General features: G+C 41.5%; 1 protein-coding gene across 2 annotated transcripts in view; it reads left to right on the forward strand.

The window, feature by feature from the left end:
* Positions 1 to 298: 298 nt before the first annotated feature.
* Positions 299 to 26,384, forward strand: part of TMTC4 (transmembrane O-mannosyltransferase targeting cadherins 4) — a 61,697-nt gene continuing 35,611 nt past the window's right edge. The window contains exons 1-5 of one of the 2 annotated variants that reach the window (XM_075137796.1): positions 299 to 390; positions 2,793 to 3,008; positions 7,921 to 8,036; positions 10,136 to 10,352; positions 14,236 to 14,323. In XM_075137796.1, coding sequence (XP_074993897.1) covers positions 2,847 to 3,008; positions 7,921 to 8,036; positions 10,136 to 10,352; positions 14,236 to 14,323 — 583 coding nt within the window. In that variant the 5' untranslated portion in view covers positions 299 to 390; positions 2,793 to 2,846. Of the gene's footprint in view, positions 391 to 2,777; positions 3,009 to 7,920; positions 8,037 to 10,135; positions 10,353 to 14,235; positions 14,324 to 26,384 lie in introns of those variants that run through there. The other variant, XM_075137785.1, reaches the window with a different exon arrangement.

Consider the following 26,384-nt stretch of genomic DNA (forward strand, 5'->3'; position numbering starts at 1 on the left):
GCGCAGGCGGCGGGCAGCGCCCACGGGCCGCCCCCAGGTGAGGCCGCCTAGCTCCCGCCTTTGTGCGAGGCAGAGGGGTGCGGAGTTCGGGGCGGAGGGGAACGACTCATACCGGCCCCGCTGCCACCGCAAGTGATCGCCTCGCTCCGCTTCCTCGGCCCGGCCTGCCGCGCGTCACCGCCGCCGCCGCCAATGGGCGCGCGGAGCAGCCCGGGGAGGCGGGGAGAAGGAGGGGTGGGGCGGCGAGGCAGCCAATGGGATCTGAGGATGTTTCCCGGAGGCGAAGCCGCCGCGGCCCCTCCCCCGCCGGCCGCTCCGGCTGGGGGCTCGCCGGGCGGGAGAGTTTCGCACCCGGGTGGGAGATGCGGCGCGGGCTCCTTCTCCTCGCAGGTAACGCCGTGTGGGGCCCCTTGGCGCGGGGCTGCGCCGGGCGCAGGGGGGGCTTGCCCTTGCCCTGCTTGCTGGCAGGAGCGCTGGCGGAACTGGCCCGGACAGCGCGGGGGGGCGGGTGCGGCGGAGAGCCTGAGGGCCGGGGCGGGACACCTCCCTCGGCGGGGCCGCCGCCGCCGCCGCCAGGACAAAAGGGGAGCGCCGAGTGGGGCAGGGCCGCCGCGAAACTCCCGGCGAGGCTCGCCCGCCCGCCCCGCAGCCTCGCCCCTGCCCGCCCGCCGCTGCCTTCCCGGGCGGGCTCTTTCCCCGGCACCGCCCGCCGGGCGCTTGGGACGCCCTCAAGTTTGCGGGTCTGCGCGCACGGCCGTTGTGACCGTTGGCGCGAGCCTCCCCGCGGCGCCGGCTCTCTCCGGCGGGACACGCGGCGCCCGAGCCGGGCCCCCCCCGCGCCGCGGGTCGGTGCCGGGCGGTGGGGGGTGCGCTCCGCCGGGCCGGGCCGGGGTCGCCTCGGGCTCGCCTTTCGGTGGGGGGGGGCGGCGGGGCTGGCGGTCGCGGCGGGGAGGCGGCGTCCCTGCCGCCGCTGGGCAGTCGCCTGTGAGCCGGTCGGCAACGGGAGAGCCCTTCGGGCCGCCGCTCGGAGGGGCGTGCGCGGCGGCGGGAGGTCGCGGTCCCCCGTGGGTGCTTAGACCGCTTGGGCGGTTAACGCGTTGCCCTGGTAAGGGACCCCCACGGACTGACCGCGGGGAGAGGACTGGCAGCAGATGTAAATCAGATAAATAGCATAAGCTATAATGGGAGAAAGCATAATGGGAGAAACTTTCAGGGCAAAATGAATTTTGAGTAGATTAAATATTTTAATGGGGCATTGATGCTGTATCTGTGCTGTTAAGAGCAATGCAATTACACTTCCCTCTGATTAACAGCCTTGCTTTTAATCTTTGTTTTCGTCAAACTAAGAGCATAAGGGTGAATTACTTTGAGAAAAGGTTTTGCTCTTAAAGTGGCTGGTTTTGCTCTGCTAAGGAGCTCCATTCTCTCTCAGGTTGCACAGCTCCATGTTACTGAGTTTATCTGAATTTGGGAGCACTGCTATATAGTCCGCAGAGCGAGAAGAGGCACTGGTATGTCAGGGAGTACTGCCTGTCCGTGTGCATGTGTAGGTACAGAGACTGGGAATACGTGGAGACTGGAATTTAGCATTGCAAACAGAAAGCTACAAAGCAATTGCCTTAGCGGCTCCAATGGTCAAGTCTGTTGGAGAAGCCAAATGACTGGAGCCTTTTCCTAGATTGTATGAAGACATTAAATGCAATGTTTTCAGGGGTGCAACAGTTGATTTAAAAAGCCAATAAATAAGAAGAAAGTGTGAAGCTGGGCTACTATATGTGCCTATCATTCTTGGGGCTTACAAATAAAAACTTTGTATTCTACCCTACTTTTACTGTAGTTTTCAATTTGTACCTCCTCCCCCTGCCGTTTATAGCAGCACTTGATAATAAGACCAGTTCTCCAGTGCTCCACAGTACTGTCGCAGCACCAGAGAAGCAGAGGCAGAATAGCTGTCCGGGCGGAGGGCTGGCTTTGGAGCATCAGAAGAGATCCTTCCAAGTAAAGGTGGCTCATGGGTAAACCTCCAGCCTTAGTACCTCCACACTGATGTATCACTCAGTGCTGTTGGATTGCATGGTGTTTTTCATCTACCTCAACAACCTCATTAAGCCCATGAATACAGCAGTGGAATTTAGCCTATACTGTACTTGCGGCATGCAGAGTGATCTAGTGAACACTACTTTGGTCTTAATTGTATGCGTCTTGTTGTCTCATTGTTTGAATTGTTGAGATTTAGGGCCTAGTCCATTAACTGCTATCTGTATATGTCTACCTGTGATGTTTGTATGAATTCCCTGTATGGGCTATGTGTAAGACTAGGTCCTTTAATTCGATTAACAGAAGAGAGTTGAGCTCTTTTTGCAATTGATGATGTTTGTTTTTCACACTCAGAAGGAAATTATAGTGCTTGTCATTCTCTTGAGAACTTTATAAATGCTGCTCCACAGTCCCTGTGATGCCCCTGTTTGTTATCCTTGGAAAGAATAGTAATAAGCAGAAAAACAGTGATTTGCTCAAGGTTTTAGAATTTACCTGTGCCAAAGCTTTAACTTAGAATCTAAGAGTTTCTTGGCTTTATCTCTGTACTCCGACCATGAGAAACTGTGCCTTTCTTCCACATTTGAAGTACAAAATTATGTTTAGATATGTTCCAGTAATTATGAAACGCACCGAAAGAAAAAATGTTAGGTTGTATGAAACTTCATTCTCCTCTCCCAACCCAAGTCTCCATTTTTAAATTCTTTTTTAGTGAATTGTAACTATAACTGTGAATTTGTATGTATTTCTTTCAGATTTGCAACCAACATAATGCTAAAGCTCCCAACTTGGAACAAGCATTTCACAGAATGGCTCAAACAGAATCTAATCTGGACCATGACGTATCATGGTTCCTCCTTCCGTCATATTGGGCTAAAATGGTTGTGGCATTCATTTCCTTCCTCTGTTTTGCTAACAGCTATGATGGAGATTTTGTCTTTGATGATTCTGAAGCCATCATCAATAATAAGGTTTGTCTCTCTTCTTTCCCCCCGCGCCCTTCGACGTAAATGGTCATAGGAAAAGAAATAATGACAACAGTCAATCTAAGAAGGCCCAAAGTATTCATCCTAATAAAGAGCTTCCTTCTGATAGTCCTTTTTTTTGAACTTCATTTTTCTGTTTTGTTTTATTGTTTTTTTTTTTAAAATAAGCCTTATTTAAGGTTGACAAACAAGCTGTGCAGCAGTGCTCTACCGAAAAGCTTGAAGCATAAGTATGCTTAACAAAATCTTATTCCTAAAGCTATTTGAATAACATGACTTGGGTTCTAATGCATAAACAAAAGAGTGAACAAATTAAACAGGTGGTTTTTTTTTTTCCTCAGCATGTGTTCTCTTTCATTCTTTTGCAAGTGAGATGCTCTGCTTAACAAGTGTTGATATTTGGTCAAGGGGAAGGGATCTCTTTTTACCATACCAAATGGACTTTGTCTGCGTGTCATCTAAGAAAGCATTATCGAGGGTTGCAGTGAATTTGGATGTGATGTTTAGTACACTTATTCAGAGGGTACCTGTACATCAAGACTGCCTATAGGTCTAATTTTATGCTCATTTCTAAGTCAGTGAGAGTATGCAGTAGACTTTTCTAATACCCATTGATGTTGATGTTAATAGGAGATTTTGTCATTATCTTCTCAGGATGACAGATGAATAAGCCCAATGAATAAACTTACTCTAGCTGCAAGATACATAATGCATCACTAAGCGATCTCCAGCTGTGGTTTATACCATCAAAATGTTATGGGAGCAAGGAAGGCTTCCTTTTCCTAATCTCGTTCCCCACTTAAAGTTCCTGTGACAACAGTATTTTTTTGAAATAGCGGCAGAGTATTCTTCTGCTCTATTTTAAAACTGATCATACATGCAATGAACAATCCTTGAAATACTTAGAAATTAACACATGACTTGAACAAACCTCTAGCTGAGATTCTTTTGACTTTGCGGGGTTGAGTGTCTTCAATTGCTGAGACACTTCATACAATCACACATAGCAGTTAGTGAGCCTGTGCTCGTGGGTGGGCCTTGGTGTTACAGCTCTTATGCTCTTCTGAAAGGTACTTGTTAAATGTTTGGAAAGAGAAGCACAGGGTAAAAAGAATTGCCCTCATCTGTTGGTTCTGTTTTCCTGAAGCCATGGGCATACAGGGAGGATAATGTGGAGACTCATACCACTAGAAGAACACAATTCGCATTTCTTAGACAAATTTGTATTATGCTTGTGTAAGTCATCATACCTTGATGTATGGGGGGAAAATACATCTGCCAAATTGGAAATAAATCTCAAAGCTTCTAAGAGAATACTATAGACAAATTAAGAACCTACAGTAATTTTTAAATATTTTTTTTTAAGAAGCATTATATTTTAGATTACACAGCTCCTGGCAATGTTTCATTCTGCAAGTTTTATTTGGGGCACAATTATAATATTTTAATTTCCTAAAAGAATGAACAAAAGACTGATGTTGAAACAAGGCAGGTTGTTTTGTTCATGTGCAATTTCCTCACTTGTAATCTTTCTCCATTTCTTTCAGTTTTTACATTCAAAATGTTTCAATTTATCTATGCCACACAACAACCTGCACCAGGATTATAGCTGTTGGCAATGCTGAGAAATTCAACCAACTGCTTAAATAGATTAATTCATACCTAGTCTGTATGTTTGAAAAACTGTGAGGCTTATTCTATTTTTTGTGTCAAATTCCTCTATTACTCCCTAGAAATTAAATGAGATTTTTCTGACATTATCTTTTTAACATAGGGGTCATATGAATATATGGAAATACAAAATCCACAAGAAAAATGCAGAGACAATGAGTTTACTAGTTTAATGGAGAGGGAGAGCACCTAGCAAAGGCACAGTTTATTAAACAAAGTATAGCATATTTTATTCCTATTCAATAGAAGAGACAGCAGGTGAAGTAATTTTGTAGATTTACTGAGCATTACTATACCAGTATTTTCTTGGGTACCACACAGTGACCTTTTTTTTTTTTTACTAGCTCCCACCACCACCCCAATCTTTCAATTTTTTTTTAGTGAAAGATACACTGTTGGTTGACCCCATGCCTACCAAATCATGGAACATTCTGTTATTAGATTTTATTGGGGTTCAAGGCTGTTTTCCAGATGCTTTCTTGTCATTTTAAGCAGCATTTTAACTGGTACACAGCAGTGACTTTTGTCTTTATTTACTAGCTTGGCAAGATAAACAGTTGGATTCGGAGGAGCTTCAGACACAATGTGTCATTTCCATAAGCCTTTGTATAGAAAAACTGACCTTTCTTCAAGTATTGAACTGTCTGTAAGCTGCTGCTAATCAAGTACTTAGAGATTCTTTGATATCTACTTTCAGTTCTTAAAGAGAAAACCATACATAACTTTTAAACAGCTGTGTCTCTTAGAACAAACCATTCTTATTTTAGGGTAAGTCCACCGAATGGGAAAATTAACATAAGAAACTTTTTCTCACAGAACTTGGATACAAGAGCAAGATACATGACTGAAGATTTTTAGGTCATATGGAAGTGTAATCTAATCACTAAGTAATTCCATGTATTCAGCTTTTCCTGCATTCTTCCTATGGAAGACAAAAGAAGAATGATTCTAGCGGAAAGGGAAATCTAGCCTTGCACATCTCAAATATTGTTTCCATCTCAAGTTATTGAAGACCATCTGTGACACAGAAGACATACTTTTAAAATTTTAATACTAAGAAAAAATCTCTCTTTCATAGTCACTTTCTTTGGCAAATGTACATAAGGAGCAGTGCTGTTGGTTGGAAAAACAGTCTGAGGGCCATGACGGCCACTAACAGCTGTCCCCTGCAGAGTACAAAGACTTCAGTAGATGTTGGTGTACAACACAGTCCCAACTTGCCCCTGGAAAAGCAAGCCATATTGATTGATTTAGTGGGCTGCTGGTTGAGCGCACTCCTGCTCTGAGAGTCAAATCGTGACCTTTAGGGTTTGTGCATACCAGTGAGGAATGGAACAGGAACTTAGGTGCCTAAGGCCAAAATTGCAGTCCTGGGAGAAGAAAGAAATTCGTAGCTATTGTTTGGCAGTAGAAACATCTGTGAGAGAGTGAAGAAACTTTTCATCTTGATAATTCTTAAGCCCAATAGGATCCACTGTGAGTCTTGATTTCTTAAGATTTTCCCTGAGAATGCCTTAATTCAAAGCAGCAATATAGGACTTTTCAAAGACTACAGTGTTAGCCCTGCTCTCTTTTCTGCTTATTGATTAGTAACCTATGAGAGAATGCTTCACTTCATTTGACAGTGCGCTAGGATTTTTAGCCTGCTTCCCCTTCCTTAGGTTTTTTTTTTAATGGTTGTCTAATACTGGCCAAACTTGATCAAGTGATAGAAATAAATCTCTTCCTGGATTTTTCTGATTTTTGGATGGGTGAAAGTCAGAATTTGTTAAGAGAGAAGCAAGACAAATTGAGTTATTTTAAGTTCAGTTTAGCAGCAGCCAGTCAGCGTGGCCCAGACATTTGGCTGTACCTTGGGACTAGCAGTGGTATATGTTCTCTCTTGCCTTGTTGGCAGGCCACAAATGCTAGCTAAGGATGAGATGGAGGGTAGTGGAGACCACAGGAGGTGCTCAAGATGCTGTAGAAGCAAGTGAGATGGTAGCAGCATTTGAGAGGAACTAGAGTTAGTGCACCAAGGGTGTTGTAATGTGGGAGTCTTGTAAGTAGATGGAGATGTAGGAGGAATAAGACATAGGACCACCAGGCTTTGTAAGACCTTTCATGGGTTTAGCAACCTGGATTGTCTGCTTACTTGTGTTTGTATTGGCTTGTTAATCTGCTTTGGTTTGTTGGTCTCTTGAACAATTTCAGGGGAGAAGGTGGGGGTAATCTATGGTTGATTGCAGGTGTAATACCAGCACTCATACAAAAGCTATTCATTTGCTAGTACAATTTTGTTCTTAGGTTCTGTCTTAAGTGTATTTAACCTGCACATTTGCTATAGCATAAATTGATATTTAATTGCCCCAGGGAAGGAGGAAAAGAGGGGCAAGTAGAAGATCAATATGTTAGTTTGGGCTTCCCAGCTCCTCACAGAAAACTGAGGTGGATGCTACCAAGGTGCTTATTTTTTCCTCTCCAAAGTGTATGTTTTCCATTCAGTAGTCTAGGTTAGACTACTTGTTTTTTTCATTATCAGCATGGCTTTAAGATAAAAGGAAGGAGCAGACTTTTCCTTTGCAGTGTTTTTTTTAATAGTCCCCTATCCCATCCCAAATTAAAATAATTACTTTTCTGTTTTCCACTATTAATCTTTTAGAGCAGTATATAGAGATTTTGATTCTTGGTTTCACGTATTAAGAATTTAAAAAAAAAGGCTATTTGAATAGTGTCCTGTGTGAAGTAAGGCTTCAAAAAGAGCTAGTTGTTGGTTTTTATTTTTAGTGTCCTTGCTTTCATGCTTTTATTAGTAGTTGTGCTACTGACGCTGGTAGAAAAATAGCTATTTGCAGCAGTTTGTAGTTGGCCACCTTCGCAAGATAACCTAGACCTAAAATCAAAGGATTTTTGCAAAACTGTAAGGTAAAGGGTTTTTTTATGTCTTTCATATCTCAGCTATTGACCAGGTTATCAACTGATATGAATACTCATAGCTCTACTAAATTTCATGTAGTTATACCTACTTAGAGAATCCAAGCATCTTGCCTTTATGATGACAGGCATCCGAGATGTGACCTTGGGTGCAAACTTCGGTACCTTGTCAAATGTCAGTAGTGAGCCAACAAAACACCTGCTATGTGCATGTTAGCATGAGCTTGTATTAGTTATAACCCGTTTGTGTTTCAGCTGCTTTGAACAAAACAGAAATGTTAAGAATCTAGTAATTTATGATGTTTCCTTCCAGGACCTCAGGACAGAAACCCCACTTGGTGACCTGTGGCATCATGACTTTTGGGGTAGCAAACTCAGCAGCAATACCAGTCATAAATCATATCGACCACTAACTGTCCTAACTTTCAGGTGAGGCTTGTCTTTTTGCTCGAGGTTTGAATTTTTTAAACGTATATTGGCTCAATTGATTATAGGGAAGAGGCAACAGAAAAGGAGAGACACAAAGTATCTGGAGGGTAGTTGGATACCTTTCCTGAATATGATTTTCCTATTCAATTTGAGCCTTAATCTCAAATTGAGTTTTAATTTTCAAATTGTTTCTTTCCCAAAGTATACATTATTTTGACATTCTGTATTTCAATATACCTTTCAGAGATTGTATCTTATGCTCTTATATACCTTGATTCTAGGGGCAGTATGGTTCAGTATGTAGGTCACATCATCAAAGAACTAAGAGGTGTATGTTCCCTTCCCTTAGCCGTGCTTGCCACTTACACTGCTATTGTAGTTTCTGTTCTCTGCTTTCCTGTTGACCTGTCAAATGATTTTTTATAAATAGCCATCTACTGTAGCCTTTTGCCATTAGGTCACTGAATAGTCTTCCCACCTCTTCCCCCCTGATATTCTAACTTCAAGTGAGTGTTTGTGTGAGAATCCTAGTGAGAGAGATGTCTGTCTGTATATATAACTTGCTGGTTTTCTCAAATAACTGAAAGTTTATGAGGATTATTTCTGTAGATGCTTAGCTCATGGTTTTTGCACAAAGATTTGAGAAAGCAGTAGACCATGTAGAAATTTGGCACAGTAATGCAGAGAATCCTTGAGGACTCAGTCTTAAGCTTCTTTATTTTCCCTATGCAACTCAGTGTTGTGGATGGCGACCTGGCCCTGGTCTGCAGTTGTGTCCGGTCCAAGCCAGGGACTAAGTGATTGCGGAAGAAGTACTCACACTCTTAGTCCTCATATTTAAGCAAAAATTTTGACTCTTGAGTGCAGTGTCAGTGTTTTAAGTACTCAGCACTGTGGGTTTCACTGTCTGCTGGGGTTTCTTCACATTTTCGTCAAGGAAAATATGCAGCTGAATAGAATGTGTCAGAGTCTTAAACCTATTAATGCTTTCAGTGCATTACACAGCACATGCTTTCCTTTCTTTTCAAGGTCTCTGTGGTGTATTCCATCTCTAGTAACATCCTGGTTAGTTTAAAGAGCGAACTGGGATACAGTCATTACTATCTGAAAATATAGATGAGCATGTGGAGATGGTCCATAAAATGCTATTTTCACAAGTAAGAAATTGGTTTTCTTAATTTCCCTAAGGTCCAACTTCTATGTGTATCACATTTATAATAGGTTAGGCTTTTTTAATAGATTTCACTTAAGCCAAATACAGGCTGACCAAATGAACTATATAAAATCCCGATCCAAACTAGGTTTCTCATCTACTGATAAAAGTATACAGATAATAACAAGATGTTTCTCCCTTTTCTTTTCCCTCTCCATTTTACCACAGAGTTCCTATCTTGAATAGGGTTTTAGGCTGAATTTTCATTTACACTTCCTTCTGGTTCTAATACTTGCATGAAACCTCTCTCTAACCAGTCTCACAAATTAGTTACTAAGATGTGTTAATTGACTACTTTCTGGATTGATACTGGATTGTACCCAGATGGTTTCTACATCATCAATCCAAATGCAAGGATAGTTTTCAGCTAGAATGTCAGTGGAAATCATAGTCTCAGTGCATATTAGTTTCCTCACTGTGTGGATTTAATTAAAATTATTTCATCAGGTTTTTTAGGGACATAGTTTCTCTTAAGCCCAAGGGCATCCCCCCAGTAGGCTGGGTTGTTTATCCGTACGACATTCCTGCATTGCAACATTGAAGTTACATTGCTGACCAAAAGCCAGTTCTAAGTAGGCACAGGTATGATTAACATAATAGCATTAATATACGTCTTTGGAGAGGATAGATATTATGCTGAATATGGTATCCCATATGAATACCTTTGAGTAAAGATCAGGACATTGTTTGTAGCCTACTGTGGTGGCTAAGTGATAATACCATGCACGCTGGGGTTTGCTGGTATTCTTCAGCCTTTTCTTTTTTTTTTTTTTTTTTGTGTGTGTGTGTCTAATATGATCTTGCTATGGGGTTGTTTAAGTTTTCTGTTGGCATATCTCAAACCATTGATGTAATTCGTACCCTTACTGTTTTTGTTTCTATATAGAGTTAATTACATTTTTGCTGGAGGCTTCTACCCAGTTGGTTTCCATGTCATCAATATAATACTGCATTGTACTATCTCAGTGTTGATGGTTGATGTGTTCTCAATTTTATTGGGTGGACTGCAATTCAGTAATAAAGGAAGAAGGCTAAACCTGGCTCCAAAGACATCTCTTCTAGCTGCTTTGTTGTTTGCTGTACATCCAGTGCACACTGAATGTGTAAGTACTGAACAATTAGCTCCAACGATTTATATCTTAGAAGTTCTTGACCATCTTGACTAATTAGTTCTGACATAGTCTTACAGTCTACACATTGCTTTTATATATTCTTAACGCTTCTCTTGGCACATGTCTTATGAGAACAATCAAATATTATGGTTAGTACGTCCAAAAGCTTGTAATTCCACAGGGCTGGACCTTATTAAGGAAGATAAATTAAATCATTTAAGTACAATAACTAAAGAAGTATAGCCCTAAACTACAGAGTTTCCCTAATTACTGGATTAAGAATTCATTACTGGAAACATTAGCTCATGAGCAGCCAAGGAGAATGGAAGATAAACGGAATGCAAACGCATAACCACTTTTCATTTCCATTTGCTTTGATAAAAGAAACCAAGGAGATAGAAAATTGGAGTGGGGACATTATATGAACTCTGTATGTGACTGTGTTAGAATACTGCATCCAGTTTTGAAGCCATGCTGCAAGGAGGACACTGGGAAAAATGGAGAGGACTCAGAAGAGCCATGAAAATGATTAAAGGACTGGAAATCATCCTGTGTCATAAGAGATCGAACTCCGTGGGTTTATATTTTTAATATGAAGAAGATGATTAAAGAATTTTTTATTTTATCACAGTCTGTAATTATGTGCATGGGGAACACAAATTTGATAGTAGTGGGCCCTTTAATAGTGCAGACAAAAGCGTAACCGTGGCTGGAAATTGAAGCTGTAAAGATGCCGAATAGAAACCTGGCACATGCATAGCAACCAATTAAAATACCTGACCAAAAATCAAAGTCCTTGTGTGGAAATTCTAGTGAAGAGGAGATGGTTTTCTTAAAAAGCTCTTTTGCACTCCTAGTTAGGAAAATGTTACAGCCTTATGCCAGTGGGCTTGCTGGATGTGGTCCCTGATTGCTTGATCTTATAATAATGAATAAATGAAATATAAAATAATCACAATGCAGGAATCATTTTTTTTAGAGCTTGGAAGGACTGAGCTACTGAAAAAGTACTAGCTTTAACTTTGATCTTTGTGCTAGTAATGAACACTGAATCCTCAGTGCACCTTATTCTATATACGTGGCACTGATTTTTCATTTATTCACAATATGCCATGGTTTTGGCTTTTTTTCCTTGGCTTTGCACGTGATTGATGGCGAAGAGGATACAGAAAGCTATGCCTCTCAGTTGGCTGGGAACCCTGCATGTATTGGAAACTTAGAGGTGGTGCAAAGTTATGTATTAGCAATTTGGCATCTTATTTGGCAGTGTGGATAAAACATCCTGCCAATCATTCTCTGGTCTTTGCTTGCCTGCAGAATAGCTTCTCAGTGAGAGCACAGGGTCAGAAGGACCCCTGGTATTTGTTCTCCAAAACTAGTTCTAGATGTCACAGTGAAGTAAAACAAGTCTTCAGTGCTTTTTATATTCCGACACATAAAGAGAAATCTCACTTGAGTCTTAACTTTGTAGTAGGCTTACTATTGACGTCTTTATCAATACCCATAATTTTATTCTTCATTCCATTTGACTCTAAAAATATATTTAAATCAGCAGGCGAATGTTAACAAGACCTTGGTCATGTCGAATAAATTACAGATGATGCAGTCTGCTTGCATATGTGAGGTGTGAAGACTTGCGTATGCTTTGGGCAAACACTGGAAGAAGAGGAAAAAAGTAGCATGCTTACATACCGTGTCTCTTCTAAGATCCAGGAGTGAAAAAAGGCCTCTAATCATTTACACAGTGAATAATAAATCTTGCTGCACTGAAGCAGTCATGATACTCTATGGTTCTAGCATGAGTGTATGTCAGGCAGCATCTCCTCAAAAAGCATTCTTCATGGTTTTAGAGCTGAGTTTTAAGTATCATGACATCCTGGTTTGGAAATGAGATGACATATTTTGACATAAAATTGTGAAGAATCTGTCTGTCTGCTGCTTTGGATTTTGGTATATACAGCACAAAACAAACTGTCATGTAAAACAGATCTTGAAAAGTTTAATGCTTTCAGTACCTATGTAAGAAAAACATCTGTTATTATCATTTTTCTACCTACAAGTAAACAGTCTTGTGGTGTAGTTATGTCTTCTAAAAAATGCTTATTCTTTGTAACACTTGAGTGATGAAATACTAAATGAAACACAGACATAAGAATATACCTGATACTAATTTAAAACTGTATTTTTTTTGTTTTCCTTGTTACCAGAGACTATGGGCCTGATTCTGCATTTGAGATAACATTGTACTGTTGGAGTCATCTGAGGCCATATATGTGTTATTAGCCCCTTAATCTCTTTGTTGTAACAAGTTGGCATTTATTTTCAAAATTGTCTCAGTTCACCTTTACTTTTACCTCTTTAGCTGAGAGCAGTTCCTGAAACAGAATGACACTTCACTATTTTCAACTTTCAAAGCACTCCACAGCTATTGAGTTAATTTTCATAATTCCTCTATAAGATAAAAAAAGATCCGGGGAAGTTAGATGCATGGCTTTGGATAAATCAAGAAGTTTTTCTGAACTGAATTTAGGAGTCCAACAGTTTCTCCTTTTACGGTGCTCAAGTAAAGCTGAGAGTAAGGTGGGAGAGTCTCTTCGGTGGATTCAGTGCTACTGTCATACCTCTACACATCTCTTTCTCTGATGTTATTTAGAAATAGTTGTTCATATACTTCATGTCAGACTGACACAAAAAAAAAGCCCTTTTCCTAAGAGAGGGTTAGCAGGTACCTTTAAACAAAATGAAGATACAATTTATCTTTTTACTTCCCTCTTTCTGTTCAACTCACAAAATGGGACAATTGGTGTACTACACAAGAACCAAAGTTTCTGCTTTTGTCCCTGAACCATCACCTCAAAAAGTGGATTAAAAAAAAAAACCTGTTGCTGTTCTGCCCTGCTTCAGAAAGGCCTCTGTCTACCTCTTCTTCTCAAAACATGGAACCCAGCGCTCCAGGAAGTAGAGCTAGACTGAAAACAAAGGAGTGTTTCCATGATCCTTGCTCTGGGTGTATGTTCTAGTGAGGTTGCAACGTGAAGGCCTATACAGTCCCCTGCCACCCCACTGTGTCATGATTTCCACAAAAAATTCATGGTGTATCCTGACACTTGTGTAATTGAGGAATGAAGATCCAAGAATATGTCATGCTGAGTCTCAGCAAGTTATTGTAAATACAGTTTAAGGGCTTGAACCAAAGCTTGTTGATGGCCCTGAGAATGCTCTTGATTTACATAGGTTGGCACAGATCCAGAATACAGAGGTGCCAGAACGCGCTTCTCATTTTCTTTTGCGTTAGTACAGCTTCTGTTACAAGATACAGTTGGAGGTAGCTCTAACACAATCAATTCATACAATACAAAAAACTGCCGGAGGGGGGATTTTTTTTCTGATTCTGCAAGCTGGAAGCTATTTGTCCATTCTAAGTGTTCAGACTGCAATTTGAAGGCTGGCTTGCCTTCTGAAAGTGGACAGTCTTGATTTGCATTTCAGCAGAGCTGCCAATTTTGCTGGGGTTCAGGATGTTTGCTAGGAGTTCTACTGAAAGGCAACCTGATTCAAAAAACAAATGGAATGGGGCAGAGTCTACATTTTCTTCAGCGAGGTCCTTCTTCATTTCTTAAAACAGCAGTTTTTCATAAATTAAAGCCAAATCATTTGCCTAGATGATACTAAGCAAAACACAATCAAAATTAGGATGCGGCTTAGAAAACTGGGTATCGCTAATCCAGTAAACCAGATTTAAAAAAAAAAAAAAGTGATACAGCGATACTCTCTTATACATTTCACTCTGTATATGTGTGTGTACCTTTATCTCAGGTTTTTTAAGAATAAAATCAGGTAACCTGAAACTTGTTTCTTTTTTTTTTTTTTTAAGGTTGCCGGGATTGTTGGCAGAGCAGACCTACTGTGTGCCCTGTTCTTTTTGTTGTCATTCCTTGGCTACTGTAAAGCATTCAGAGAAAGTAAGCATTCTGTTTGCCCCTTTAATTTTATATTGTGTATATTTTCTGCATTCATATATTTCAGTGAAGTATGGCAAAACTAAAAATGTCAGCTTGATGTGGTTTGAATTTACTAATGTTTATACCCTCATAAAATATTTTTTAAAATCTGCTTTAGCAGGTATTTATTGTTAGAAGAGCTGGAAGGGTTGCTGTCCCTAATTCCCATTAAACACTAAGAATTTATTTTAAGAAAAGTCTATTTTGTAATAGGCTTATTTGTTAAATGTTTTATTGTTTATAATCATAAAGAAATATTTCAGTAAGTATTTTAGAAAGAAATCAAACCTATAAATGTATATTCTTAAATATTTTAGTACACTTTATGCCATTATGTTGGGATGGCTTAAATGAGAACGAACTTTAGGAACCTTACTTGTATTTGTAATGAATTGTAAAGAATTATTTGTATTAAGCCCTCTAAATTCCTGCAATATGCAAGTGCTGGCATATACATGATGAATATAGTGTTACTCGGTTTTTGTAAGACAGCTGTATTTAACATGAGCAGTTCCTTCGTAGATGTTTTTTCAAGTGAGCTTTTAGATCTGTTGTATTATTTATCTGAATGCAAGTTGGCAGTTCAAATACAGTTGTGGAGAAATTATCTTGGGGCTCTGTTAAATAAACACACAAGAATACATCAATTCATGATTATGAAAAACTATACAGGACATGCAAACTGGTATCTGAATGTGTCCCATCACAGGAAATAGGGGAATCTTTTGGTGAACCCATGAAGAGCTGTGTTGTGAAGAACTTGTATAATATCAGTTCAATAGGCATGGCCTCTAATGTTTAACCAGAGTTGACAGTGTATTACAGAGGTACTTGAGCTGGCTTTGAATGATCTAGCTTAACAACATAGTCATGGATGGCATCATAGAGCTTAGTGTAGGCTGAGGGGGGGAAGTTAGTCCACAGTGAGCTCTAAGATACTGTGAATAAGTCCTGCTAATTGAGTTTAGATTGTTTAGAACTATTCTGCATATTTCTACAGCTGATATCGTAAGTTTAACTTAATCTTCACCACTTCAAATGATACTTACGGTGATTACTGTTCAATTCTGATATTTTTTTCTCCCCTTTGAGTAGGTTTCATTTCTTTCAACTGAACTAATAATTTCTTGATGAAAATTGGCCTTGGGATCTTGCTTGCTCATTTATTCTTTTCTGACCTATTTTACTGGGTATGATTGTGCTTTAATGTCTCTTCTGTTAGTGCCAGAGTAAATTAGACAAATCAAAACGTTGGCTATGTGCTTTCCAGTTTGTTGGTACAGGTGGACCTATATGGCAGGGGTAATAATCTTTGTTTGAAGAACTCAAGAGCTAAATTCTTAGGATGACCATTGGAGACTTTTATATAGGACTGTGTAATTATTTTGTTATGGAGGACATATCAGGAATGATTAAGAATGTGATGTGTACTCTGGTTAGGGATATTCTGAATGCTTGTACAACTTGCAAAGGCCAGTTTGATAGCTTTTAGAAGTCAGGGTCATTTTAATAGTATTCTTGTACTGAAATTCTTGTCATTGATACAGGAATGTACAGGAAAATGTTGTGAAGACAAGATACGAAGCAGCACTTAGTATTTTTTATTGGACATTATGGCTTAGACTCTTCGCTGGGTAAAAAAATGGCTGGATGGCTGAGCCAAGAGAGTTGTGGTGAACGGAGTTAAATCCAGTTGGTGGCCGGTCACGAGCGGTGTTCCCAAAGGCTCAGTTTTGGGGCCAGTCTTGTTCAATATCTTTATCAACGATCTGGACGAGGGGATTGAGTGCTCCCTCAGTAAGTTTGCAGATGACACCAAGTTGAGCAGCAGTGTTGATCTGCTTGAGGGTAGGAAGGCTCTGCAGAGGGACCTGGACAGGCTGGATTGATGGGCTGAGGCCAACTGTATGAGATTCAACAAGGCCAAGTGCCGGGTCTTGCACTTTGGCCACAACAACCCCAGGCAACGCTACAGGCTTGGGGAAGAGTGGCTGGAAAGCTGCCAGGTAGAAAAGGAACTGGGGGTGCTGGTTGATGACCCGGCTGAACATGAGCCGGCAGTGTGCCCAGGTGGCCAAGAAGGGCAACGGCATCCTGGCCTGTATCAGAAATAGTGTGGCCAGCAGGAGCAGGGAGGTGATCGTGCCCCTGTACTCGGCACTGGTGAGGCCACACCTTGAATACTGTGTTCAGTTTTGGGCCCCTCACTACCAGAAGGACATTGAGGTGCTGGAGTGCATCCAGAGAAGGGCAGTGAAGCTGGTGAAGGGCCTGGAGAACAAGTTTCATGAGGAGCGACTGAGGGAACTGGGACTGTTTAGCCTGGAGAAGAGGAGGCTGAGGGGAGACCTCATCGCGCTCTACAACTACCTGAAAGGAGGTTGTAGGGAGGTGGGTGTTGGTCTCTTCTGCCAAGTAACTAGCGATAGAACGAGAGGAAATGGCCTCAAGTTGCGCCAAGGGAGATTTAGATTGGACATTAGGAGAAATTTCTTTACTGAAAGAGTGGTCAGGCCTTGGAACAGGCTGCCCAGGGAAGTGGTAGAGTCACCATCCCTGGAGGTATTTAAAAGACGTGTAGATGTGGCGCTTAGGGACATGGTTTAGTGGGCATGATGGTGTTGGGTTGATGGTTGGACTCAACGATCTTAGAGGTCTTTTCCAACCTTAATGATTCTATGATTACATCATAATAGTGTCAGAGCTGTGTCTCTTAAGCAGATTTGCCAAGGAAAACTACAGTCTGCCAGCATAGTTGTGCCTTTTGTCTTCCAGATCAGTTTTCAATGTTTACAGTCACCTTCACTGCCTGCTTTTCCCTCAGTGACTTCTTAAAGAAATTTAGACTTTCTTTGTACTCAAGAATTTGTATCCAAGTTACATACTTGAGTCTCTCCCAACAGTTTTCTCATTTTGGGTAGCTTGGTGACAGTTTCAGGTTCTTGCAGATCCTATCTGGCATGTCTTAAATGAGAGAATGAAAAGTTATTTCCAGCACTGTGAAGAGCACTAATAAGTTCTTTAGCAGATCTTGCATGGAGCCTGAAGAGAGGTGCCCAAGCTTCAGAGTATTTCTTTCCTCTGAACCTTGCATGATTTGCTGCAGACTGATGATCAATGTGCCAAAAGCAGACATTTCAGAGTCAAGGTTTCAGGTCAGAATGGTTCCGGTCTGAAAACTGATTTTGAAATGCCTGGGTGAGATTCATTGCTCATTCTGGATGTGCCTTGCTGTGAAAATCATTCACTTGTAAATAGAAAGGTGGGTGAGTTAGAATAGAATAGACTATTTCAGTTGGAAGGGACCTGCAGCGATCATCTAGTCCAACTGCCTGACCAATTCAGGGCTGACCAAAAGTTAAAGCGTGTTGTTAAGGGCATTGTCCAAATGCCTCTTAAACACTGACAGGCTTGGGGCATCGACCACCTCTCTAGGAAGCCTGTTCCAGTGTTTGACCACCCTCTTGGTAAAGAAATGCTTCCTAATGTCCAGTCTAAACCTCCCCTGGTGCAGCTTTGAACCATTCCCATACATCCTATCATTGGATACCAGGGAGAAGAGCTCAGCACCTCCCTCTCCACTTCCCCTCCTCAGGAAGCTGTAGAGAGCAATGAGGTTGCCCCTCCGCCTCCTTTTCTCCAAACTAGACAAGCCCACAGTCATTAGCCACTCCTCACAGGACATTCCTTCCAGCCCTTTCACCAGCTTTGTTGCCCTCCTCTGGATGCCAGCCATAGTTGTGCCTTTTGTCTTTCAGATCAGTTTTCACATCCTTCTTAAATTGTGGGGCCCAGAACTGCACACAGTACTCAAAATGAGGCCACACCAATGCTGAATACAGCGGGATAATCACCGCTTTTGGCCGGCTGGTTATGCTGTGTTTGATGCACCCCAGGGTGCGGTTTGCCCTCTCAGCTGCCAGGTATGCTGCTGGCTCCTATTGAGCCTGCTGTCGACCAGCACCCCCAGATCCCTTTCTGCAGGGCTGCTCTCCAGCCACTCCTCTCCCAATTTATACTTGTGCCTGGCATTACTCTGTCCTAGGTGCAGAATCCAGCATTTCGACTTACTAAATTTCATCCCATTAATCATAGCCCAATGCTCCAATCTATCTAGATCCCTCTGCAAGGCTTCCTGTGCCTCAAGAGAGTCAACAGCACCTCCCAGTTTGGTATCATCAGCAAACTTGCTAATGGTGCGTTCAACTCCTGCATCCCGATCGTTGATAAATGTGTTGAACAGAACTGGCCCTAGGACTGAGCCCTGAGGAACACTGCTGGTGACCGGTCGTCAGCCAGATGTAGCTGCATTCTCTACAACCCTTTGAGCTCTGCCCTTCAGCGAGTTCTTCACCCAGTGCACCGTGAACCCACACATCCCACAGTTGGACAACTTGTCCAGAAGGATGCTGTGAAAGACAGTATCAAAAGCCTTACTAAAATCCAGAAAAAATACATCCACTACCTTCCCTTCATCCGCTACGTGGGTGACCTTATCATAGAAGGATATCACATTAGTTAAACAGGATTTGCTCTTTTGGAACCCATGTTGACTGTGTCTGATGATTGCGTTATTCTTTAAATGCCTTTCAGTAGTACTCAGTATAATCTTTTCCATAATTTTTCCAGGAACTGAGGTTAGACTAACATGTCTGTAGTTCCCTGGGTCTTCCCTCACGCCCTTTTTGTAGATTGGAATAACATTGGCTAGCTTCCAGTCAGCAGGGACCTCCCCAGACTGCCAAGGCCTTTGGTAGATGATCAAGAGGGGTCCTACCATAACATCCACTAGCTCCTTCAGTACTCTGGGATGAATCCCAGATTGGCTCCACCACCAGTGTCCCTACAAACCTGACCGCCAGCCTCATAAGCTGGCTGCGTTTCACCTTGTGTCCATTATGTATGTGGTATTCTCAGGCTTTACTGGCTGAACCTTCAGGAGGTTTCCCTACTTTGTCACCTTAGGCATCTAACTTGGACATGCAACTTAAAAGCCTTTTCTCCCTGCTCCTTCTGTGTAGTAACTGGAAAGAGACAGACTCCTTTTGATGGCCATCAGAGGAATAGCTTATCTTAGGCACTTGCAGTCATCTTCTAGAGGTACCAGCATCTCTCTCAGTTGTGTAGAAGCTTAGGAAGACTAGGCTTGTAACTTAGGGTGCATTTCCATTATCACTTCAATTGGGCAGAAGTGCAGGCAGCTGCTAAAATGGAGCAATCTAGCTTCCTTTTATCATAGATCATAGAGCGATTTAGGTCGGAAGGAAACCCCGAAGGTCATCTCTAGTCCAACAGTTTAAAGCAGAGTTAATTTCATAGATCAGATTGCTCGGGGCCTTAGCCAGGTGAGTTGTGAAAACCTTTAAGGATGTCGGGGGAGGGGATGGAACAACACACATGACCAATGAGGCCTCAGCCTCTTTTCCTATGTTATATTCTTCAGCCTCCTAATCATCTTTACTGGACTTCTAGGTTGTTGATGTGTTTCTTGTGTTGGACACCACACTGAACACAGTATTCCTGATGTGGCCTCATACGAGCTGAGTAGAGAGGAACAACTGTTTTCCCTGACCTGCTGGGTATGCTGTAGCTAGTACAGCCCAACGTGCATTTAACCTTCTTCGTTGCTGCAAAGACACACTACTGACTCATCTTGAACTTGTCAACCAGGAACTCCAGATCCTTTTCTGCAGAGCTGCTGCCTAGGCAGTCCCCAGCCTGCACTGTTGCATGGTACTGTCTTTGATTTTCATGAGGCTTCTGTCAGCCCATTCCTCCAGCTTGTCATGGTCCCTCCAAACGGCAGTCCTGTTCTCCACTGTACCCATGCATGCTCTAGCTGAACCGCACCAACTACCACAAACAGTTTTACTTTCTGCCCTTGCTATAATTTTTTCCTTTGGGAGGGGAGGTTTGTCCAACAGGCAGCTGTTTGAACATTAGTGTCTGTATAGGAAAGGAAAGGGCAACTACAAAGAGAATGGAGGCCCTCTCTTCACAAAGAGCCACATGGAGAAGACAAGGGGCAATGGGTAAAAGTTGCTCTGGGAGAGGTTTCACCTTGATATAAGAAAGAAATTTTTTACAGTGAGAACAATCAATCACTGGAACAACCTCTCCAGAGACATGGCAGAGTCCCCATCACTGGAGGTTTTCAAGACACAGTTGGAAAGGATACTAGGTAATCTCATCTAGGCTCCCTTTCCCACAAAAGGTTGGACCAGATGATCTTTGGAGGCCCTTTCCAACGTGGGCTGTTCTGTGATTCTATGTTTGTATGAAAGGCTTTAGGAAAAGGTAAGCAAATATGGGGAAATGGCTGTAGTAGAGTATGACTTTTCAGTGGTTTTGTTGCATTAAAGTAAATAGGAAGTTTCACCCCTGGATGCCTCCATTTTGGTGGTATGAATTTCCTTCTTTTGTGAACAGTTCTTCTAGCCATTCAAAAATAATAGGATAAATAAGGAGTAAAGACCTTTTTATCTGAGTTTAGCGGAGTTTGATTCTGCATAGATTGAGGGAGTCAAAGACAGCAAAAACTGTCTTAGTTCCAAATGTAAGCTGATCTCACTCTGAACATAGGTAAAGAACAAGCATTTTAAAAATAGGCACATTTAGTTTAAAGAACAGACTTAAACAATATCTCCTAAGCAGCAAAGAAAAAATACCTTTTCTTCTCTCAGAATGTTTTCCTTCTGCTGGCAAATCCACAAGATCCAGAAAGTCTGCGATACCGCCAGTGCACGTTGATAGTTCTAGACCAAGTTAAGAGTTCGTATTGCATCACTTTCTAGATCAGACCAAGATGGTAATTTATCTTTGTGGAATAGTCTTTGTTAGTAAGAAAGAGGGGGAGAAAACAACCAAAAAACCCTCTGTGCATTCCATTGCATCAGGCTTATGTTTCTAATCAAATATAGCTGCTTTATGATGATCTGCAGAAAAGTGGGATCTACCAGTTTGTTCTAACATCCTATTTCCTTTTGTCCTGCTGGATTTTTATATATTAAAGGCAAGCATGACCCTAAACCCTAGGTTAGCTGCACGTGTCCTTGTTTCTGGATTTGGCTGTCACATGTATATAGCTCTTAGGTCACCAGCTTTTTACAAGCAGTAGCAGAAGAACTATCAAAGGTGGGATTTTTTTAAAATTGTTATTAATAGATGTATGGTAGCGTGACTCTTTTGGAGTACTTAAAAGAGGGTACAACTCTAAGCCCTTCAGGATTTGTGGACTGTATTTGTATTGTCTTTCGAATACAGTTACCGAAATATGTTTGATGCTAGTTTGCTTTTAATGATGAACTTTGAGCATCAGAGTAAAACAAATACTGAAAAGCCTGAGTTCATGCTACTGATATGGTTGTGTCCTCAGTAACATATACTGTTTTGTCACCAGCAGCATCCCAATGCTTCTATTGGACAGATAGGTTATCTAAGTCTTTCAGAAAGAACCTGATTATTCTTGCAACAAGGCAATGTGAGATTTATGCACAGTTGAGTTCCAGAAATCTGTTTGTTTTTCACTAATGTAGACATAGTTGTTGATCTGTCGTTCTTGGAAGTCTTTTCTAACAGAGATAAAAGTCATAAAAGAGAGACTGGTTAGTGCTTGTTTTCACCTGTAAGTGAATGAATGCAAGAAATTTTTTTGGCTTGGGAGTAAGGACTCATAAAATGTCTGTAGAGGATTTGGGGGTACTGTGGGGAAGTATATATAATACTGAAAACAATCAGGACAGCAGAAAAATATCGGTGTCAGACTGGAAAACTTCTGAAGGAGAATAATGTTTTTTGTAAAGATCAAGATATACTGCAGCTTGTTTGCCTGATGTGGTTTATTTGTGGTTTTGCTGGATTTTTGGAAATCTGCAGAATTAGCCAGAATCTGCAGCATTAATTTCTTTTTAAAAGTATCAGCATTTAACATGCTATGTGGGCTATAATTATGTCTTACTGAAGTTCTAAAATTCTGTTACTTTTTCCCAATATACAGTTTTTCATGTAACCATCTTTGATAGGATAACATTTATGTTTGCAAGGAACTAATCTGTTGTTCTCATTCTGTCCTGCTGTTTTAAAACACAACTGTGGGGACAAATCCACTGCATAGGCTTTGGAGACAGCAAGAGCTGACAACTGTTTAGGTATGTTCTGAAGGGAATTGTGGGTTATTAACTTTGTTGAATTGTAACGCAGCTTCTCTGGGAATTCATAAGGTGTTTTAAAACTGCTGAAATATTCATTTTGCCTTCCTTTGTCTTCAACCTTGACAGTGATCCAGTTGCATGTATTTGCCATCTGCGTTGGCGATCTCTGAGTGATGTAAAATTATGAGTTCATGATATTTGCTTCATGTGAATAATATTGGCCTGGATATTAAATAGGGGATCAACTGTTTGCTCCTATGCTATGACTTCTAAAAATGACTTTGTTCTGGTTGTGTGTTTCTGTTTTGTTCTGTTCTGTGTAGTCACCTGTAAATCATCTACTAGTTCATTGCTAATTTAATAAAACATGCAAAGTAGACTGTAGTGATGAGTTTTGTGAATATTGGAAGTTTGTATTATGGAGGTTTTCCTATAGTTTGGAAATGTTAAGTCTCCTGTGTGAAAGAGATCATTGTTAAGATATGGGGAATTTATTAGCTATTTTGCAATTGGTCAAGAGGTATTTGCTGTTATTAAACATGTGGGCCCTGATTTTTCAACTGTGTGCCCTACTGTTCATATTTGAACATATTGGGAGGGAATAGTTGTATGTGGAAAAACTAACAATTTTATTATTTTAGTGTGCAGAGGAGAAACAATAACTTTTTTTTGTAGAATTAGTGCTAAATTTTGCTTGTCCAAGATGGTGTTATTCAGGGATAGATGATCCCTTTACTGTAGCGTATATGTAATGAGTTTGAGATGCTTGGAATGCTTAGGAATGGCATTTGCTATTGTAGTTTCATTAAGTGAAACACTGAGCTGAACTGCAGTAGTGTGTACATTTGGAGACACACAAGGAGATCTCAGGCTTAAGTTAATTCTAACAGTGGATTCTTATGTGATCTTTTAAGACTAGGTAATTCTTCCCCCCTTGCTTAGCAATTCACAAGCAGGGAAATCTTAGAGCTTGGTTAGATGAGTATTTGTAGTAGTTTAGTTGGAAGATACCATCCTCGCAGGGGAAGGCACATCAATGAAATATATGAGCGTTTGTGTTCTGTTTCAGTTAAAAATTAAAACTTCCTGCAGTTACTCAACTTAACATACTTTGCTTCGACTTTCAAAGGAGTAGGTGCTTTCATAGAATCAATTAGTGGGTTTCACCTGAAGATAGTGACTTCTTAAATGGCTCCAAGCTGTCACCTGACTGAGCCCTAAGTTGCTCAGTTAGCTTTGAAGGAGGAGATGCTGAATGCCTACATGTCTGAATTGGTAATAATTGTTTGAGATATTGTTAGTTTGACTTTAAAGTAAGACACAGCTTGGTACTCTAAATGTAGTATTTTCTTCATATCCTTAACTTCTAAGGAATTTGTCTTCACTGACCTGTGGATATAGGACACTGCAAAATAAGGTCTCTCGAAATAGGATTAGCATTTAGGAAGACAGAGTTGAGTGTATCATCAATGTGCTGCTCATAGATTTAGGATCAGTCAATTCCATGCTGTAAAACACTTTGTGTTTGCATCCTTGCTCTGGGAATGCTTATACTTAAGTCTAACAGTCTAAAAGGAGGAGCCCTCACGGCTTGTTTATGGTTTATATAGGTATTTCATTGAATCCCCTCAACTTTCAGACTTAACGTACTCCTAAAGAGGCACCATCTGAGCAACCCTTTTTGGTTTTGTATAGAAACACTATATTTTTCTAGCTTAAAAAAAAAAAGAAGCAAGTACTCTGTTTCTTTGGCATGCTTACAATTTTGTCCATCTGTTAGAGTGGCACAATGCCCACTCACAATATGGTGTACCAGTTTCAACCAGGCACAGGTGCCAACGAAAGATTGGTTTCGTTTTCTGACACAAGATTTTTCTGGTGGGAAGCAGCACTGTATTAGGGGAATGTGCTTTGTTAGACTGATTACTTCTGTTGGCATGGGTGTATTTCATAGTAATAATTAGCACTTATGCAGTGCTTTACATTTTCAAATCACTGTTAAAAAAAAAAAGATTGAAGGCATTGCTGAATGACGGTCTTTTGTATCTATTTTTGCAGCCTAGTTTACTGAGATTTCTGCAGTTGAAGGGGCGTGAGGGTGTTGTGCGTATTGACCCAGGAACAAGCACAAGATAAAATGTTTCTTAATTGAAATTCTTTCTCTTTTAAGTTTAACCACTGATGAATTTTCATAATATTACAGTTCTATATATGACTGTGTTGACCTTTTGAGGCTGCAAAAGAAAACAAAGGAACAGAGATTGTGGTTTTTGGGAGGAGATCTTGATCACAGAATCACAGAATGGTTGAGGTGAGAAGGAACCTCTGGAGTTCACCTGAGCTGACCTGCTCAAGCAAGGTCACCTAGAGCCAGTTGTTCAGGACCGTGTCCAGACAACTTTCAAATATCTCCAAGGATGGAGGCTTCACAACCTCTCTGGGCAACTTGTGCCAGTGCTCAGTCACCCCCTCAGTAAAAAAAGTGTTTCCTGATGCTCAGACAGCACCTCCTGTGTTTCAGTTTGTGCCCATTTTGTCTGGTCCTGTCACTGGGCACCACTGAAAAGAGCCTGGCTCTGTCTTCTTTGCACCCTCCCTTCAGGTATTTATATAAATTGATGAGCTCCCACTTGAGCCTTCTCTTCTCCAGGCTGAACAGTCCCAGCTCTCTCAGCCTTTCCTCACAGGAGACGTACTCCAGTCCCTTCATCATCACTGGCCCTTTGTTGGACTCACTCCAGTATGTCCATGGCTCTCGTCTACTGGGGAGCCCAGAACTGGATACAGTACTCCAGGTGTGGCCTCATCAGTGCAGAGTAGAGGAGAAGCATCCTCTCCCTTGGCCTGCTGCAATATTTTATCTAATGCAGCCCAGGATACCATTAGCTCTCTTTCCTGCAAGGGCACATTGCTGGCTCATGTTCAACTTGGTGTCCACCAGGACCACCAGGTGCTTTTCTGCCAAGCTGCTTTCCAGCTGGGTGGCCCCCAGCATGTACTGTGCCTGGGTTTGTTCCTCTCCAGGTGCAGGATTTTGCAGTTCTCCTTGTTGAACTTCATGAGGTTCCTACCAGCCCATTTCTCCAGCCTGTTTAGGTCCCTCTGGATGGCAGCACGACCCTCTGGCATATCAGCCACTCCTCGCAGTGTTGTGTCATCTGCAAACTTGCTGAGGGTACACTCTGCCTCATCATCCAGATCAATAATGAAGATGTTGAACAGGATTGTACCCAGTATTAACCCCTGGGTAAACTGGTAGTTACTGGCCTTCAATTAGACTTTGTGCCACTGATCACCACTCTCTGGGCCTGGCCATTCAGCCAGTTTTCAATCCACCTCACTGTCTGCACATCCAGACTGTACATCAACAGCTTCTCTATGAGGATCTTACAGGAGACTGTGTCAAAGGCCTTACTAAAGTCCAGGCCTTTGACACTGTCTCCCGTAAGATCCTCATTATGGGTCCCTCATTATTGCTCTTTTGCTGGGTGCTTTTACCATCTTTGAGAGTCCATACTTAAGCTTGGCTACACTTGACATGCTGAGACATTCCTGGCATCTGAGACTTGGGATGTTCACAAGAAGACAAGTCCGTTTCTGCACAACTTTGAATGTGTGCCTATTGAATGGCATTCAATTATCAGTTTTTTTCACTAGACCATTTCTCCAGTTTGTCAATGGAATTCTGACTTCTCCTTAATATGCTTCCTGGCCATTGCAGCCTGGCAGCACCTCTGGACTTAATCAGCATATTCCTTATTCCATCAGCCAAATTTTTAAGATTATCTATTAGAGCCAGATGAAGGAAAGGCCCAATCCAGAATATATCTTTACATTTTTCACAATGAGCTAGACTCTTAATGTAGTTTTCC

The sequence above is a fragment of the Calonectris borealis genome, chromosome 1 (assembly GCF_964195595.1).
Source record: "Calonectris borealis chromosome 1, bCalBor7.hap1.2, whole genome shotgun sequence".
In the NCBI taxonomy this organism is placed as follows: Eukaryota; Metazoa; Chordata; class Aves; order Procellariiformes; family Procellariidae; genus Calonectris; species Calonectris borealis.